Source organism: Calliphora vicina, chromosome 5 (assembly GCF_958450345.1).
Source record: "Calliphora vicina chromosome 5, idCalVici1.1, whole genome shotgun sequence".
NCBI classification, from domain to species: Eukaryota; Metazoa; Arthropoda; class Insecta; order Diptera; family Calliphoridae; genus Calliphora; species Calliphora vicina.
This window is the reverse complement of record NC_088784.1, coordinates 64733589-64751255: the sequence shown is the minus strand read 5'-3', so window position 1 is coordinate 64751255 and position 17667 is coordinate 64733589. Positions and strand designations below refer to the sequence as shown.

At 32.9% G+C, this 17667-nt stretch overlaps 1 protein-coding gene across 3 annotated transcripts in view; it reads left to right on the top strand.

Annotated features, from left to right (window-relative positions):
* Positions 1-17049, top strand: part of Rab32 (RAS oncogene family member Rab32) — a 49782-nt gene extending 32733 nt beyond the window's left edge. For 2 of the 3 annotated variants that reach the window (XM_065510849.1, XM_065510850.1), the window contains 3 exons: positions 12079-12477; positions 15742-15885; positions 15971-17049. In XM_065510849.1, the coding sequence (XP_065366921.1) occupies positions 12079-12477; positions 15742-15885; positions 15971-16087 (660 nt within the window). In that variant the 3' untranslated portion in view covers positions 16088-17049. Of the gene's footprint in view, positions 1-4130; positions 6257-12078; positions 12478-15741; positions 15886-15970 lie in introns of those variants that run through there. The other variant, XM_065510848.1, reaches the window with a different exon arrangement.
* Positions 17050-17667: the final 618 nt, after the last annotated feature.

Sequence of the window (17667 nt, the reverse complement as noted above, 5' to 3'; positions counted from 1 at the left end):
ATCGTAAGCGACAAAACACAAATTTTACAGGAGAAGGTTTTTTGATTATTTTGAAATTTATACATAGAATTAAAACTGTTATGATGCGATATAATATAATTTGCTTCAAGCTATTTGTCTATTTTTCAAAAATATATATAACTTTTGACAATTAAAAGTTCATGGAATACTTAATTGAAAAATACGACAAAAAATGTTTTTTATTGAATAGATAAAAATTTTTCGAATTGAAATTAAATTTTTATTTATCAATAGCTTTTAATGAAATTTCACAGATATGTAGATTTTTCTATTTAAAATGGAACAATAAAAACGAATAATTAGAAACATATTAGGCCACCTAAAATTGGTTACTATATTTTGATATCGAATATGCGATTTTAGAATTTTTGCCCTAAAATTTAGTTTTACATAAAAAATAGGTGTTTTTTGAATGGACCTGGTCCCCTCGATAACAACAACATTTTTATTTTTTTTCATTTAAAATGTTTTATAAAAACTTAGCTTTCAGAAAGTATATATTCCTTATACATCCTCTTAGCAATTTTTTCCGATAACTTAAAAAAAATAGTACTTTTTTCTCAGAAAATTAGCGAAAAATTCGAATGCATATAACTTTGGACTTAATCATTATTTTTAAACAATTCTTTTTCTATTTGACACATAAATGTGTTGTTAATCCAAAAAATGATAATTGGAGAATATCGGAAAATATTTGGACACGCTGTTATCAAAAAACTGGAGTCTGGTGGGTAAAATTTAATTTTCAAATGCGAATATCTCCTAAGCTATAAGAAATATTTGACAGCTAGGACAAGGTTTTTTATAGAGCTCGATGACAAGATTATATGTGTGTAATTTTTTTGAAATCGGGACACAAACGAATAAATTTAATCCGAGGTGTCCTACTTTGGGGACCCTTGGTCGCGCCCCCTGTGGTCCCATGAGGTCAAGGTTCAAAACTTAAACTCGACAACACTTTTTCTTTGCGCATGTGAAATTTCATTCGAACCAATCTAACCAGTTAGAAGTTACAGATTTATTTCCCTCTTTTTGTTCGATACCACTGTGTGTCGCTTACGATTTTTTTTTTCTGTAAAATATAAACATTGACTTACGATAAAATCTTACCCCCTATAATTTTTAAGTTATTAACAATTTTGATATTCTGAGAACGCTAAAACATCAGTCGGTCCATACAATTTTAATTATTGCAATAAAAAAAAAATTTAGAAAATGTCGCTTACGATAATTTGGCGCTAAGGGCTCGATATATTAAATTCGTCGTACCGATCTATCGGCCCATAACTGATCTTAGCTCCCATGTAAAGATCACATTAGAAAATACATTAACCTACATAAATATCTTATAAATATCGAGTTGGATGCAAAATTATACACAGATGCATTGTATTCAAAAATCATTCTACAGGATTTTGTTCACAATACAGTGCAACAGCCATTCTGGGGGGAGGTGAGAAGTTTCAAGTCAGATTGAAAATACTAGGACAGTATAGTAAAACATCCAAAAGGTTTGGCGTTCTCAGGCCAAACTTATGACTTCTGTTATTACCTTTTATATTTTTCCCTATCTTGAGGTTCGTTTGATTAGTTTTTTAGTTATAACTCAAAAACCATTCATGATTTCTCATTTCATTCTTCAGCAAAATTATTGATAAAACTTAAATAAATCATTTTTAAGTATTTAAATGTATATGCAAGTAAAAAATCAAGTTGGATTATTTGATTAACTGAAATCTTTCTAAAAAATCGAGCGGTTTCGCATAATTCAGGCCGGCTTTTTCATATCTTAAATATAAGCGCGTTATATGGCCCGTCAATGACCAAGGAGAAGTTTGAGGAATTATTTATTACTCTAGGATGTCGCTTTCTGGCATGTGGCGACTATAATGCCAAACACACTTACTGGGACTCTCGACTAATGAATCCCAGAGGCAGACAGCTTTATAAGGCACTAGTTGATCGTAAAAATTTCAAAATTTCATACTGAAACATATCACTTCAGAACAAATTGTCTAAAATATAAAAAATATATCAGCAGTCATATCCACACATATCTTTGTATTCAGTGTGAGGAAGATGTAGATAAATGTGTCAATGGCTTCACTTCATTATGGCTTCACTAAATCATTCTAAGAGTCAAATCATTCCTAAAACTAATATGCACATTTCCAATTCAGATGTTGAACGACTTCGAAAAGAATGAACTCAGAAGTGAATCACAACAAAATAGATCACCTGCTGCAAGACAGAGGAGTCTGCTGCTAGTAAAAAATCTGAAAAAAGCTCTTCAATTAGAAATTATATTCAAATTTTGACAAATACCAAACACACAAAATGAAAAATATTAAGCCACCGGTAGAGTAGCAAAGCCCTTTAAGTAAAGCTGACCTGGGCTCACGGTATATAGGAAAAGGCTAAAATATTTGCCGATCACTTAAGTACAGTCTTTCTACCAAACTCGCCAAAAAATGTTTTTGAACTTGAAGAGCCCCCAGTGCCTACATTATCTAATGATGATAAAATATTATTGAAATAATTACCTGGAAATGATTCAGTTACCATCCTTTTATATACCAATAACCTTACTTCCTTGCTTATCGAAGCTATTCGAAAATGAAGATCATACCATTTTTAAATGAGGAAAATATTATCCCAGTTCATCAATGTTGTTTCCGGGAACGCCTCGGAACAATCGAACATGTAAATCGTATAACTGGAGAGATAAGAAAATCTTTTTAATTAAAGAAATATTATTCAGCGATATTTTTGGATGTCGCTCAAGCCTTCGACAAAGTCTGACGAAAAGGCCTGGTATATGAAATAAAATGTTTGCTGCAACCACGTACCCATAAACTATTGGAATCTTATCTATCGGACCGTTTATTTACAGTTAAGTACAACGATTACGTTTCAAGAGAAAATACGATTAGAGTAGGATTACCACAAGGTAGTGTTCATTGACCTACCCTCTATTTGATTTACATATCTGGCTTGCCTACGTACCATATATTTACTATCTCTACATTTGACAATGACCGCTACTCTTATTTTTCTAAGTTTATTTTAATAATATCGGCCTAACCGTTTTTGAGTTATCATTAATTATGTGGAGAAACGTGTAAAAATATTCACAATTTTATTTAAATTTTTTTTTTAAAAAAAACCTCTCCATATAATTTAAAATTTGTACCATATTTGTACTACTGGAACCACAATACATCAGAATTGTGTAGTGGTTTAAAAAGCCTCTACAATTTGTTCGATTTTGTTGCTCTGTGTTGTCAAACTTCTACTTGTAAGTTCAATACTTCATATTGAATATTGACTTGCTTGTTTCTTTTAAAATAATTTCATGAAAAATCCATAAATGCAGGTGATTGTGACTTTCATATAGATAATTGGTATAATAAGTAGTGCAGTGCACTTGTTGTGAGCACTGTACATTGACCGCAATAAATTTTGAGTAAAACTCAAATTTCCACCTCAAATTGTACTCATTTGGTTTGTTGGTCCCTTCAACTTAGACTAGACTAGATAGAATTGGCTAAAAACATACTTGTAAATACTTGCTACATAGTTACATACATTCATAAACTGAAATAGTAGTGTAATCTAAAACCCTTTTTTCAAAACAAATTGCAAATGCACTGACTGACTGACTTGCTGACTATTGAAACACTTTGTTTGTTCGTCGTTCGTGGTTGGTTTGGCCCTCAAATGCATAGAGCAGATGTGACGACGCTTGTTGTGATATTTTTGTTGTTGAATGGGAAACAATAACAACAACAAAATTTTATAAAAAGCCTACAAATACCTAGAAGAGAATAGTTATGTTTAAATTGGCGTTGAAAACGGTGGTGATTTAAATACGATTAAATAACGGACAAATATTTACAGTTAAATATTTTTAGCAGCCACAAACGGCAAAAAGCCCCAAATGCAATAAAGGATCTAGAATTTTGTTAATCTGAAATCAAAATGGCCAAGGATATTGGGAAAAGTGCATGATTAAGAGCAAAAATAATAATGGAATTTCAAACAAGAAGAATGAAAAGTGTTTTATGAATTTATGTGCTCAATTAAAAAAAAAATAAAATAAAAACAAAGAAAATAATTGCATTAAAGAAACCTTACAAGTGTCTTTAGTGAAATCAAGTGAATCTCTGGCAATAATTTATGTTAAATCAATTGAAATTTTATTCTTCGAAACCCCTTGTCCTCTATCTCCTGCTAAATATTCCCCTGATTCCTTACGAGCGTCTTTAAAACTTAAAATAATATGCAAAATATTGACGCCGGCGAAAATGACGACACTCTAAACAAGTTTGAAAACTTGCAACTAACACAACCCACGTCATTGGAAAGTCTAACGTGTGAACAGCACCAACTGTTAGAGAACTGTCCTAAAGCTGAAAGTTCTCGTGCCATACACTCTGACCCCGAGGAGACTCAAGCTAAAACTAAAACACGATCGCGTTTTTCCACTGCTCTCAGAAAACTTTCACGTTCTACTCGCAAAAAAGAGAAACCAAGTATAAAAAGCTCTTCCACAGCCACCGAATCTTCAGAACAGATTATTTCAAGTGGAGCTGAAGATTTAACCGAATCAAATCTTATAACGGATGCGGATAAGAAATTAAAGAAAAAGAAAAAGTCAGCTAAATCCATATTTGGCTTGAAAAAGTCGAAGGTGGTGCCCAAACAAGACGATCCGAAAATAAGTTTTGAAGATCAAGAGGCAACGAAATTTTTGGAACCGATTTTTCAGGATAAGGAAAATGAAGTAGTTATAACTACGGAGCGTCTATCACCGCAGAACTCTAGAAGTAAAGTTCAAATAACGATTAAATCAAAGAAAATTGAAACCGTGGCTTCGCAAGAACAACTCAACAAAAACCCATCATCACCACCATCACCATCCCCAACCAATAAGACCGACACCCCAGAAGACAGTAAACCTAAGACCACCGATACCGAGACAAAATCATCTAACGAACCATTGGATAAAAGTAAAAAACTCAAACAAAAAGTAACAACTCAAACGTCGCAGAAATCCTCAACAACCACAACAACAACACAAGCACAATCTAAAAGTAAACAACAGCAGCAACAGCAACAAGAAGAGATAACAATCACTCAAAGTTCTAAAGATACACCACCTAAAGAGAGAGCACCCACTAAGCCATCGCGCTTAACAACGACAACAACTACGACGAGTACATCCACACCGACCAGTCACTCGAGTACAAGCAGTGGTGCAATACGCAAAACAGCCACCACAACTAGAGCAGCTATTAAACTAGTAACGGGTGCAAAATCCAAACAGAAATCATCGTCATCTGCAAAGACCTCAAAAGGATCCAACGTCAGCAATACGAGCACAGCCGCCAATTCGACAGCAGCTGCAGCAGCACCTAAAAAGGAAACCGATTTAATGATAAATCCACAAAGAGGTCATAGACTACCAAGACCTACCTCAACAACAACAACAGCTACAGCAGCGTCAACCACACATGAAACTCTAGCCATAGATCATACATCACTGCCAACGAATTCATCAATCCAAAAACAGCTACAACCAACAACACCCGACAGTCTGACTACTTTTAAAAGTTTACCACAAACATCATCTGAAATTCGATCTTCTTCAACTAACGCTTCATTGGCATCACCACCGCCGCCGCCTTCTATAACAACAACAACAGACGACGACGAAATTTCCACTAGCAGACAGCAGCAACAGGAAAATATACAAACATCTACCACTGACAATTCGAATTCAGTTCTATTGCAAACCTTCCCACAAGCAGACGATCACATCTCATTAGCGGAAAGTGTTAAGCCAAGCGAATATTCGGGTGACACGCATTACGATTCCCTTGAAGCAATAAAGGAACCGGTAACCACCGTACAATTTGCCGTAGGCAGTCCAGTTAGAGCTCCCTTCCAACAGCCATTATACGAATTTTCCATTCAAGAGCCCAATTTGGAAAAGCATATCGACGACAAAGATTCATCCATAACCGAGGCAAATCGTCGTCGCATACATTATATATCGCAATCGACTTTATTCGACGAATCGCATAGTTCGGAATTGAAACGTTCCCATTTCCGTTATCAATCGGGTGTTAGTGATCTATCCTTGGATACGGACGAACAAGAAGATAACATTGAAGACTTACAACCGATGCCAGCTTTTGGTGATTTAACCATGGATCAAGATATGGAACCGGTAAGAATGTCTATTCTAGAAAGTGAAAAACGAAATTGTTGACCAGTGTGCCGGGTGTTTACAGATAAATAAATTAACGATGTGGATTTTAAAACTTTTAAATCAGCTTCATTATTATAATATTATGACGAAATATGTCGAAATTTTGAAAACTTAGTGAGGAAATCCTTTAATAGAAGTTTATGTTGATACCCATTTACTAGTTTAGAAGGGTAATGTACTTAGTTCATTCTCACTCAGAGACCTACAATTATAAGATATTGAGCCAAAAAAACTTTCCTAAAATAAAGGATATCTAAAAAAACTATCTTCCATTTTCTAGAGGCTTTCCGCTATTATAATCCATTGTAGAGTTAACGACACATAAAAATTACAGAGTGGGAACCTGATGCGATCACAAGTTAATAAATTTTTAGTACAAATTTCCCAATAATCAAAAATACATTTTTAGTTATATATTTCTAATTAGTTGTCCAATTTTTATAAACATAATCAGCATAGATGACAACTAGATAGGTAACTGAGAGGCAAAGATCTAAGTCTATTGAAATATTTGGAAAATGGAAGACATATTTTTTGAGATATCCTGTTCAAGGACGAGTTTCCATGCTATATACTGGTTGATTGAGAAACGCATTTCTTGAAAAAAATTAAAAATCATTAATTTAATATGAAATCACAAATGATTAAATCTGACTGACAGTTGTAAAGTTATTAACAGTTATCTTTTGCACGCATCTATTAAAAAATATGAACTTTAAACCTATATAAAAACCAAACTAAAGCGAAACTAAAATAGCCATACATGTTGTATGCCACGTATATTTATTTATCGAAATTTTTCATTTCGTCCCATAAACATAACATGGTGGTTAGAATTTGTTTAACAAAATTTAAAAAATTATATTGAAATTGTTGTTTTCATAAAAAATTAACGTTTTTTACCATACTTTGCAATATGAGCGAACTTCAAATTGATATTTATAGAGGTATATTTTCTAACGCACAAAACAATAAGGTCTGAGAAATATTTGAATGTGAAATAATTGAATCATTTATTTCAAAAACCAGTCAAGCAACAAATTATTGATTAGCAACCTAAAAATTATAAAATTTATATTTTTTTCTATGAAAGTTGTCAATTTGTGTAACTGTTTGATAAACATAAACTTTTTTTTATATATATTTACAAATATTTAAAAAATAATATAATCTTTACACACTTGACTGGTTTCTGAAACAAACAACCATTACTATTGAAAATTTCATATGAAATATTCTAATTTTATTAGGAACTTCGAAAGTAAAATGACAACTGATCTTTTTGAAGAGTTTAAAATCATATTCATATATTCATATTTGTTCTGAAATAACTATTCGTCATCATACACTCGTTCTACAGAGCTTTCATTATAGGCCATTGAAAAATATTTAGTGTTTATAAACCGGTTAACCGAAAAACCGGTGTTTCTTTGAAATCTCGTTTTTTTGAGAACCAGTTAATTTAAAATGTTGATTTTCGGTTAACCGGTTTATCCGGTTTTTATTACTCGGTTAGTCGGTTAGTTTCTAAAATTTGGGACTAAAATTAATAAATCTCACGTTTCTGCGCATTTTTAATATTCATTGTGTACACATTATTGGTCTGATTTGAAACCTAAACTGCTGATTTACAATACAAACCTCATTAAATTAATATTTTTAAGAATTACAATGATTCTAAATAGTAGAGGACGATGAGTTTACTTAAAAACTTTTTCAGAATAAATTGCACATAATGAAACTATTAAAAATTAAAATTAAATTCCGCATAATTCTATAAATTTAGGCTAAATCTTACTAATGATTCATTAAAAACTAAGTGATGATTTTACCAAACGTTAAATTGAATTCGATTTTACAAAATATAAAGGACTTAGCACTTTTGTATACTTATTTATAGTTATTTAATATTAACAATTCCTGACTCCTAAAAACTAAAAATTTTAAAGCTGTGTATACTTTATTGGACATTTTATGTTTTCTTCACATATATGTATGTCGGTTAACCGGTTTTTCCGATGTCGGTTAACCGAAAAACCGGTTTTTAAAAAAGGCCAATTTTCGGTTAACCGACAAACCGGTTTTTTAAAGAGTCGGTTTTTTAAACACTAAAACTATTCCCACAAAACTCGTCATATCCAACCAAGTAGGATTTTATAGCTTGTAAATCTTTTTTTTTTCAACATTTATTGAGATCTACAACATTTATGAAAAAAAGAGATTAGGGCTTAGTAGGGTCAGTCAGGCGCTTCCACTTGACTTTTTTCTGCACTAAACACGGATTTCTTGGCTATGTTTCCGCATAATAGGGGCAGTATTTAATTTTGTTTTGCATTAAACGATGCATTTACTATTACAAAACAGTAATCGACCAATAACTCAATTTTGGATTTTGTGTTACTTGACTGGTTTTTGCAATAAACGATATAAACTATTCACAATAACATTCAACTTAATACAAATAATGATGTAGCAGAAAATTATTTTTTTTTTAATTTTCGTGGAAAATATTTCTTAACTACAAATTTTGTTTCCACATTAATATTGATGCTAAAAATTAGAAAATGTAAAAAGTAATTGGGGTATTCAAACGATCTGCTATTAGTCATATTGTCATAATGTCCTAATATATTATAATAGTTGTTGTTGTGTTTTTAACAAAAAAAATATTATTTTATGACAAAACTATAAACATAGTTCAAATAGTCTTATTAGTTTAGAAATTTGTTTGTTTGAAACAGGACAAAAATTTGTTTAAACTATCATATAATAATAGGGTATTATGATAATATGACCAAATAGTAGACCGTGTGAATACCCCAAATATATTTTGCACCAAGTTAAATTACATCTGCATATTTTAATTTAATCGAGTATAATTTTTCCGGTTCTAGTTCTTACAGATCACGGAACTGACCCAAATTATCTTCTTCTCTCACTAATTGGAACAATAGAAATGTGTCTTAAATGTATTAGTAAATTGTTTACTTCTGACGTCGGTAATAACTTCTCTCGATTTATACCGAGCTTTCTTAGAGATCGCACTATACGAGTTGTTAAAGATGGAATCTCATCAAACGAGTTCAAGATAAATTCAGGAGTACCGCAAGGATCCGTTCGTTATTCTACTCTATTCTTTATTTTTCTAAATGACCTTCTACGTCAAACTTCCAACCCTATCTATTATTTTGCAGATGACCGCAACATTTGCTATTCATATTCATTCAGTTACAGACCAAGCCTGTCAGAGGTTGGGGAAATGAGGCAAAATATGAATGCTTCCATTAATCGGGACCTTGTAACAATTTCTAAATGGGGTCGTGGGAATAGGGTTGCTTTCAACGATCGATTTCAACTCCACCTCACTCCGTCTTGATGATCTTTGAACACACTCAGTCGAGTGCGTTACAATCTGTGCGATGATTATATATATTGTTGCAACAACAACAACCAGGAGAATGATAATTTCGGAATAAAATCCAAAATACTATTGCTGGCAACTATCGGGGCAAGAACAAAGAAACGATATAAAGCAATTGGACACACTCTTCTTAATTATATCGTCCCAGTGCGAACCTCATTTCTCAGTGACATTCAATGATGAGAATTACAGATAATCCAGAACCATGTACTCCGAATCGTGTATTCATTGAGGACTGTATTGTTGATGAGATAATCATTCAACAACAATTTAAGGTTGGAGTGACTTTGTTGACGTCATGACATCAGGAACTGTATAGTCCTGGGTGTTGTCTGTCAGACAACGCATGTTGATAACTAGACAGTTCCAGATATCATGACATCAACCTCAAATTGTTGATGAATGATTCCCTTCCGACGTTACTTGAGCGATATCCAGGACTCATAATAAAGTTATCTCGTCAGCAATTAAGTCCTCAATGAACACACTCCGAGGGAAACTCGTTCGGCACAATTAAGAGCCGATTAGTTCAGTATTAGTAGCTATTACCGTGAACGAATAGTTTTTTAAATTCGTGATAGAATGCCCATTGTATGCATATGCCTGTCGGAGGTTGGGGTAGTGAGGCAAAATATGAATGATTCCGTTAATCGGAATCTTGTGACAATTTCTACATGGGTTTGTGGGAATAGTGTCGCTTCCAATGCTCGCAAGACTCAGTGTTGCATTTTGACACAAAAACGAATGACAGACCATGACTCTTCATCTGTAAATATTGTGGAATCAGACGCTCTTGATATTCTGGACATGAGAATACAATGTGATGTCCGCTGGTCTAAACACATTTTCAAGTGTCTCGGTGTAGGAATTTCTTCACTCCATTTGATCTCCTCACTATTTACACCATCTATATCAGACCGGAAATGGAATACAACTTTCATGTATGGGCCGGTGCGTTCAAGAGAGGGCGAAGGATATTGTTGGTGGCAGTAGGATATCCAACTTTATTGATTCGCTGGAGCACCGACACAATGTGGTGCTGCGTTTCACTGTTCTATCAGTACTACAAATTAGGGAACTTGTTCCTGATACCCGAAGATTTTTATGTAATACAAGTTTTTCATCAAGAAGACATCCCTGTGTGGTCGATTGGCTAGTGGGCCGCATAATACACTACAATTCTTTCCATAGCCGTACTTTCCGTATGTGGAACAAACTTCCCGCTGAAGTCTTTCATGTCATTTTCAAATCGAATGTCCACAAACACTACCCTCTCTTTTCTCCCACCCACAACCTATTTTCCTAGTTCCAACACAATGAAACTAGTTCCAACACAAGGGATCATTCCATAAATGGTGGTCCAAGAAGAAGGAAAGGGTTGTTATTTAATCTTCCAAAATCATGTCTTATTCCATGTAGGAATAAGTTGTCCTACATGGAATCTAGGAAATATCGAACCACAGACTTCTACACTTCTCTTAACAAATGAGAAACAATTTTTTTTGTTGATCGTCCATTTACCGAACTATTTTCAAATATATTGTACAAATAATATTTCTTAATAATTAAAGAAATTAAGGTATTTTACGAAGCGCATCGTTGTCGATATGTATCAATTACAAATTTTTATAATTTGAATTATTAGTGCAATGATACATGTAGGTATCATTGCATTATTATTGCAAATCTGCATTTGCTTCGTCAAATACTATTTAGCACTCAGTGTTTATGCATTCCCAGACTATTTCCTCATTGATTTTGTTGTTCGTTGTGTTTGGATTTTGAGTGAAAGAGACATGAGAAATTTGAGTCTGGAAACCATACAAATGCAATTGTTGATTTCTTTTCCTGATTTGAATGTTACTCTTGCTGCTGCTTTTATTTCTGCACACATAGACATTTTTCAAATAGTATCGATGTTTGTTTAACTAGTCAAAGTTTAATGTTTAAATTATTATTTATTTCCAGCATGTTTTTCAATGAATTACATTTTCGATTTCTTTTTTTTTTTGTTTCATTTTAAATCTTATTGTATGAGTAAAGAGACATGTTCAAATAGAAGTCATTAAACTGTTTAAATATAAGAAACCCTAGAGCGTATAAGAAAATCAAAGAAAGAAGGTTTAAGATTTTGTAATTGGAAAAAGTACTCGTATTAAAACATAAGAAGACTTGTTTTTAAATCTTTAAGTGCCTAAGTTTACACCTAAGTACTTATGTATGATTTGAAATGCTTATTCAGCTTTAATAACTATAATAAGCATTTCAATAATCTTTTAGAGATGATTTATATTTACTTAGTTACATTTATTATATTCTTATGAATAACATTTTACTTTTTTTTTTGAATTTCTTCTAGACTGTAATGACATCATCAAGCACTGAGAAGCGTGAGCATCTTTATAAAATTCTAGTCATCGGCGAATTGGGCACTGGCAAGACATCGTTTATCAAACGTTATGTTCATCAGTTTTTCAGTCAAAATTATCGCGCCACAATTGGTGTCGATTTCGCCTTAAAAGTTTTACACTGGGATCCCAATACCATCGTACGTTTACAATTGTGGGATATCGCCGGTCAGGAGCGTTTCGGTAATATGACAAGGGTTTATTACAAGGAAGCCGTTGGTGCCTTTATTGTTTTCGATGTAACACGTAGTGGTACATTCGATTGTGTTAGTAAGTGGAAAGAGGATTTAGATTCAAAAGTACAATTGCCAGATGGTAGTCCAATTCCGTGTATATTGCTGGCCAATAAGGTGAGTTTTTTTTATATATATTTTTGTTTTTATCTCTTACTTTTTTAATTAATGCATTTGGTCGTGTGAATCCGCCCTCCATTAGTCTGTAAGGTCCAATTTCAAAACAAGTATCTTTTACAGTTTTATTAACATCGAAATATTCATTTAGAATCTTATTTCGATCGAGAATAGCAAGAAGATCAATTGAAGTGAAGAAATTAGAATGCTTCCCAACGAAATAATGAACACATCCGTGTACGATTTGACACCATTCGGTGTAAATGTGATACTGTTGACCAGTTCTTTACAAAATACACTCTGCACAACAATATCAAAGGCTGGATAGTAAATTATCAAACGTTTGTTAAGTTCAGAGGACAGAAATCAAATTTCCGCAAGATAAAAATGGCCATGCCTCAAGAAGGAGTACTATCACCTATAGGTACTCCTCAACATATATCTTGCTAAACTTCCTGCACTCAATCAGGATGTCTTGTGTCGTATGTAGATGATTCCACAATATTTTCATCTGTTGTAAATGTTGACGACTTAAGTGTTAAAATATCCCACTGCCACCATCACAGACCAGCTGCAGGAACGTAAATTAAAGTTATCAACTCCAAATTCTAAAATGTCACTTTTCACTTCACGGTTTAAGGAAGTCAAAATGGAACTCGACTTCTCAGTCGAAGGCAGCCATATTCAATACGGAACCCGAAGATCCTAGGGGTAGTGTTTGAGAGCCTTCTTTGATTGCCACTTACATCAATTTCCATATACTTGAGTTAGAGTCCTTCCGAATCATGTCAGGAAATATCTTCGACTCAGGCTCTGGTCTCGCATCGACCGTGTCGTCCCTAATGTATGCCCAGCCTGCGTGAAAGTTCACATGATACCCCTAAAAAAATTATATAAAGCAATTGGGCACTCTCTTATCAATTATATCGTCCCAGTATGAACCTTATTTCTCAGTGATATTCAATGACGAGAATTGCAGATGGCCAGAATCATGCACTCTGAATCGCAACCATATTTATCAAAATGCCTAATGTGGATCAACTACATAAGGAATCCGGGATGCTTTCTATCAGACAACATAATATATTGCTGACTGGACAGTTCCTGGTGTCATGACATCAGGAATGCCACTCCAACCATCAAATGTTCCTGAAAGACGTTATTGCAGCGATATTCCGTCAAAAATAAATGAACGCACTCCCAGGGACACTCGTTCAACTCTGGCACTATTAAGAGCCGGTTAGTGCAGTATTCGTAGATATTACAGCCTTCAGATAATTCCTGATATAATGCCCATTGTGTCCCAATAGGTTCACAAACTTGCGTCCCATTGACTTATGCTTAAGATCGACTGAGCTGACGGTAAATTCCTCGCAGTTCATTCCACCAAGTAGATAGGGGCAATGAGGCAAAACATGAATGATTCCCTTAATCGCGACCTTCTGACAATCTCTAAATCGGTTTTCTTAAACGGTGTAGGAATTAATTCACTCCATCTGATCTCCTCACTATTTATACCGCCTATATCCGACCAAAAATGAAATACAAATCCCATGACCGCATTTAGGAGAGGGTAAAGGTGATTATTGGTGACAGTAGGGTACCTAACTCTATTGATTCGCTGGAGTACCATCGCAATGTGGGCTGCGTTTCCATGTTCTATTGGTTCTACAATGGAATGTGTTCTGATGAATTAGGGAACTTGTTCCTGATACCCGTAGATTTTTACGTAATACACGTTTTTCATCAGGAACACATACCTTTGTGGTCGATTGGCCAATGGACCGCACAACACACTACATTCGTTCTTTAGCTGTACTGTCCGTATGTGGAACAAACTTCCTGCAGAAGTGTTTCCTGTTATTATCAATGTTGGAAAGTTCTAGTCGAATGTACAGAAACACTACTCCCGCTTTCCTCCCTCCCATCACATATTTTCCTAGTTCCAACACAATGCGTTGCATGAGTACCCAGAGAGAACTGATTCGTGATAGCAAACGAATTTGTTTCCAATCGAATGATTCTACCTTAGTAACCAAATTTTACAGTTGTGGCTATAAAATTTTAGAAGTGGTAACAAAAGTTTGGTTACTGCAACCGAAATTCTTCTTTATCAACTGACTTTCTGTTCATAGAACCGAAAAATTCTATATGTGCAACCGAATCATTCGATTGGCACGGTAGGGGTCACCCCTCAGTGCTGATCCAAGAAGAAAGAAAAATATATACTCTCCGTATGGAGAGTATCTTTTTTGTATGCCTCACTCGTTTTCGTAAATGACGTTACATTAGCAACCTTTCAACATTTAGGAAATTCATAGAATTTGCAAAAATATATCAAAAATGAATAGCGACATTTCAATTAATGAAACATGCGTCATAGATTCAGCTATGAGCTACTTTTCTTATTCAGTCGCCAACATCTGCTGAATGGTGGTATCCGTGTAGCAACAGGAAACTATTATCAAACTTATAGAGGAAGTTGAGGCACGGCGAAGTTTATGGAAGTATAAACTTCCCAAAGATATTTTATGGAAAGAATTAGCAGATGCCATCCAGGGAAGTTTGAATGATTGCAAAGGAAAATGATTGCAAATCTCCGCACCTCTTTCAATTGCAATTTCGAAAAATTCAGAAGATAAATGTCAGGCCAAAATGATTTATCAGTTCTGGCAATGTCTAACAACGGATTGCAGTTCAAGAAGAAAGATAAATATATCGAGGGCCTATATTCAAAACCCTCTATCTTGAAAAACACAAATTTTCAGGAGAGCCAAAAAACTGTTTTTTTCAGTATTCTACAATATTTTTTAAAAGCAACTACTGAATCTCACATATAATTGGTTTTTAAAATTTTATATTATTGTGGACATTATGATAGATAGAGGGTTTTGCTTTTCAAAAATATTCAATGTGTATGTATGAATATGATCAAATAGAGGGTTTTGCCATCAAAAAGTCATTTTCGTGAAAATCAAAGATAGAGGGTTTTGAATATAGGCCCTCCCGTTTTAGGAAATGACGTTACATTAGCAACCTTTCAACTTTTAGGAAATTTGATTCCTGGAGACTTATTTGCGTTGAGATACAACTTTATTCTTATATATGAGACAGAGAAAACTGTTTTGGTTGTGTTACGCGAATTTGTATCTAATCGAATCATTCATTCTTAATGCCCGAATTTTTCTGTTGTATGTGACAAATTCGGATATTTCAATCGTTAATAATTTTCTAATATTAAAAATGTTTGTTCTTTTCTTCCAGTGCGATCAAGATAAACAAGGAGTTGTAACAAATACCGAAAAAATGGATGAATATGTTAAGGAACATGGTTTTGCTGGATGGTTTGAGACTTCCGCCAAAGAAAATATTAACATAGATGAGGCAGCTAGAGCGTTAGTTAATAAGGTAAGACAAATCTAAACAGTCTTTCTGGTTTTCTGCTAGTTATTTATCCGAAAAACAATAATTTAAAATTTTACTGAAATTCCAGATTTTACTCAACGATAAACTGATAAGTGCTGCAGATTTGGCCGACAGTGAAAAATTCAATCTCAACAATACGGGCGATCAAACAGCTTCAGATGGCAAAAGCAAATGTTCCTGTTGATTTTGTTTTTACCATCATTATTATTATAATTATTAATTAAATATTATCATTATTATATTTATATTTATGTAAACATACATGCATAATTATGAGAGAAAGTGTGATGAAAGAGATTTCTAAAGGTCAAATCGACATGAAATTGTTATTGCCTTATGGTAGGAGTTTTTGTTTTTATTTAATTATATATCTTCAATTTGTATCTTTTATCGTTTTTTTTTAATTATTGTATATGTATCTATAGAAATCTAAACAGTTTTAAATAGTTTTTTTTTGCCATTTTTCATATAAATAATTAATTATTACAACACTTTTCAGTAGATCAAAAAAACATACACAATAAACACTTTTTATATAAATATATTAAATACTATACACTTAAAGAAAAAATTTAAAGAAAAAAATATAAAAATTTATAAATGAAGAATAATGAATGGATGATGAAGAATAATTTATTTTTGTACTTGTCCGAAAGGCCCTTAATTGAGTATATTCATATGTATTTAATTACACCAACAATTTATGGGCTACATTAAATCTAAAACCTAATTAACTAAATAACTAACTAACAAATGGTGTAAACTCTTTAGCCATAATATACAAACACACATTATTTGCTTTAGTTTCTAAGATAAGAAACAAAAAATCATACACACATATTTTTATTATAATTTTTTATGTTAAATTTTTTTTAAAAAACTTTGTTTTTATCTTAATTTGTTTGTTTTTTTTCTATTTACTTCATTTGTTTATTTATTTCTTAGTTTTTGGGTTTATTTTCATTTAATTTATTTACTTTTGTATTACGATTCAAGTAACTTTCTATGTAGTTTGTTTTTTTCTAAATTGGTCTTTTTGTTTTTTCTTTCTGATTTTATCTGTTTAAGAAAACATTAATAATAAAAGAAATTAATCTCAAGTCGAGACAAACGGCTGAAGAATGATATGTTTTATACCCTACAGTACACTTTTTAGACTTTATTATTATTATGGGAAATAAATTTTAGCAGAATGATTGCAATTTAATGATAACTATTAAAATTAACATAACAGTTCCTGGTCATAATATTCAAGGTTAGTATTTATTTTTTGTTTTCATTTAAAATCAGAGAACGAATATAACAGGTCCACTTTGAGTTTAATGCTAAATTTGCAGACTTAAATATTTAAAAATAGTTGTTTGTGTATATCACTGAGAGAGTGAAATTATTTTAGGTTAGTGGTTGAGAGAAACAGAAAAGAGCAAAGTTCAGGTTATAACCTTGATTTGCGAACTTGAAGAATAAATGACAAAAATCCATCTGATTCAAATCAATGTTAAAATATTAAATTAATAAATCATTGAATGTAAAATTGTTAATTAATTAAAAAATCGACAATTTAATTTTATTGGCAAAAAATATAATGAAACCTGCGTCATAGATTGCAGCTATGAGCCAATTTACTTTTCTTATTCAGTCGCCAACATTACAGTGGGGGAACTAAAGAAAAGTGGAAATAATTAAATAAAGAGACAAAAAGAAAACGAGATTATTTTCTGTCTCGTGACACCTCTGTATACTTTGTGCCCAAGAGGGGGGGGA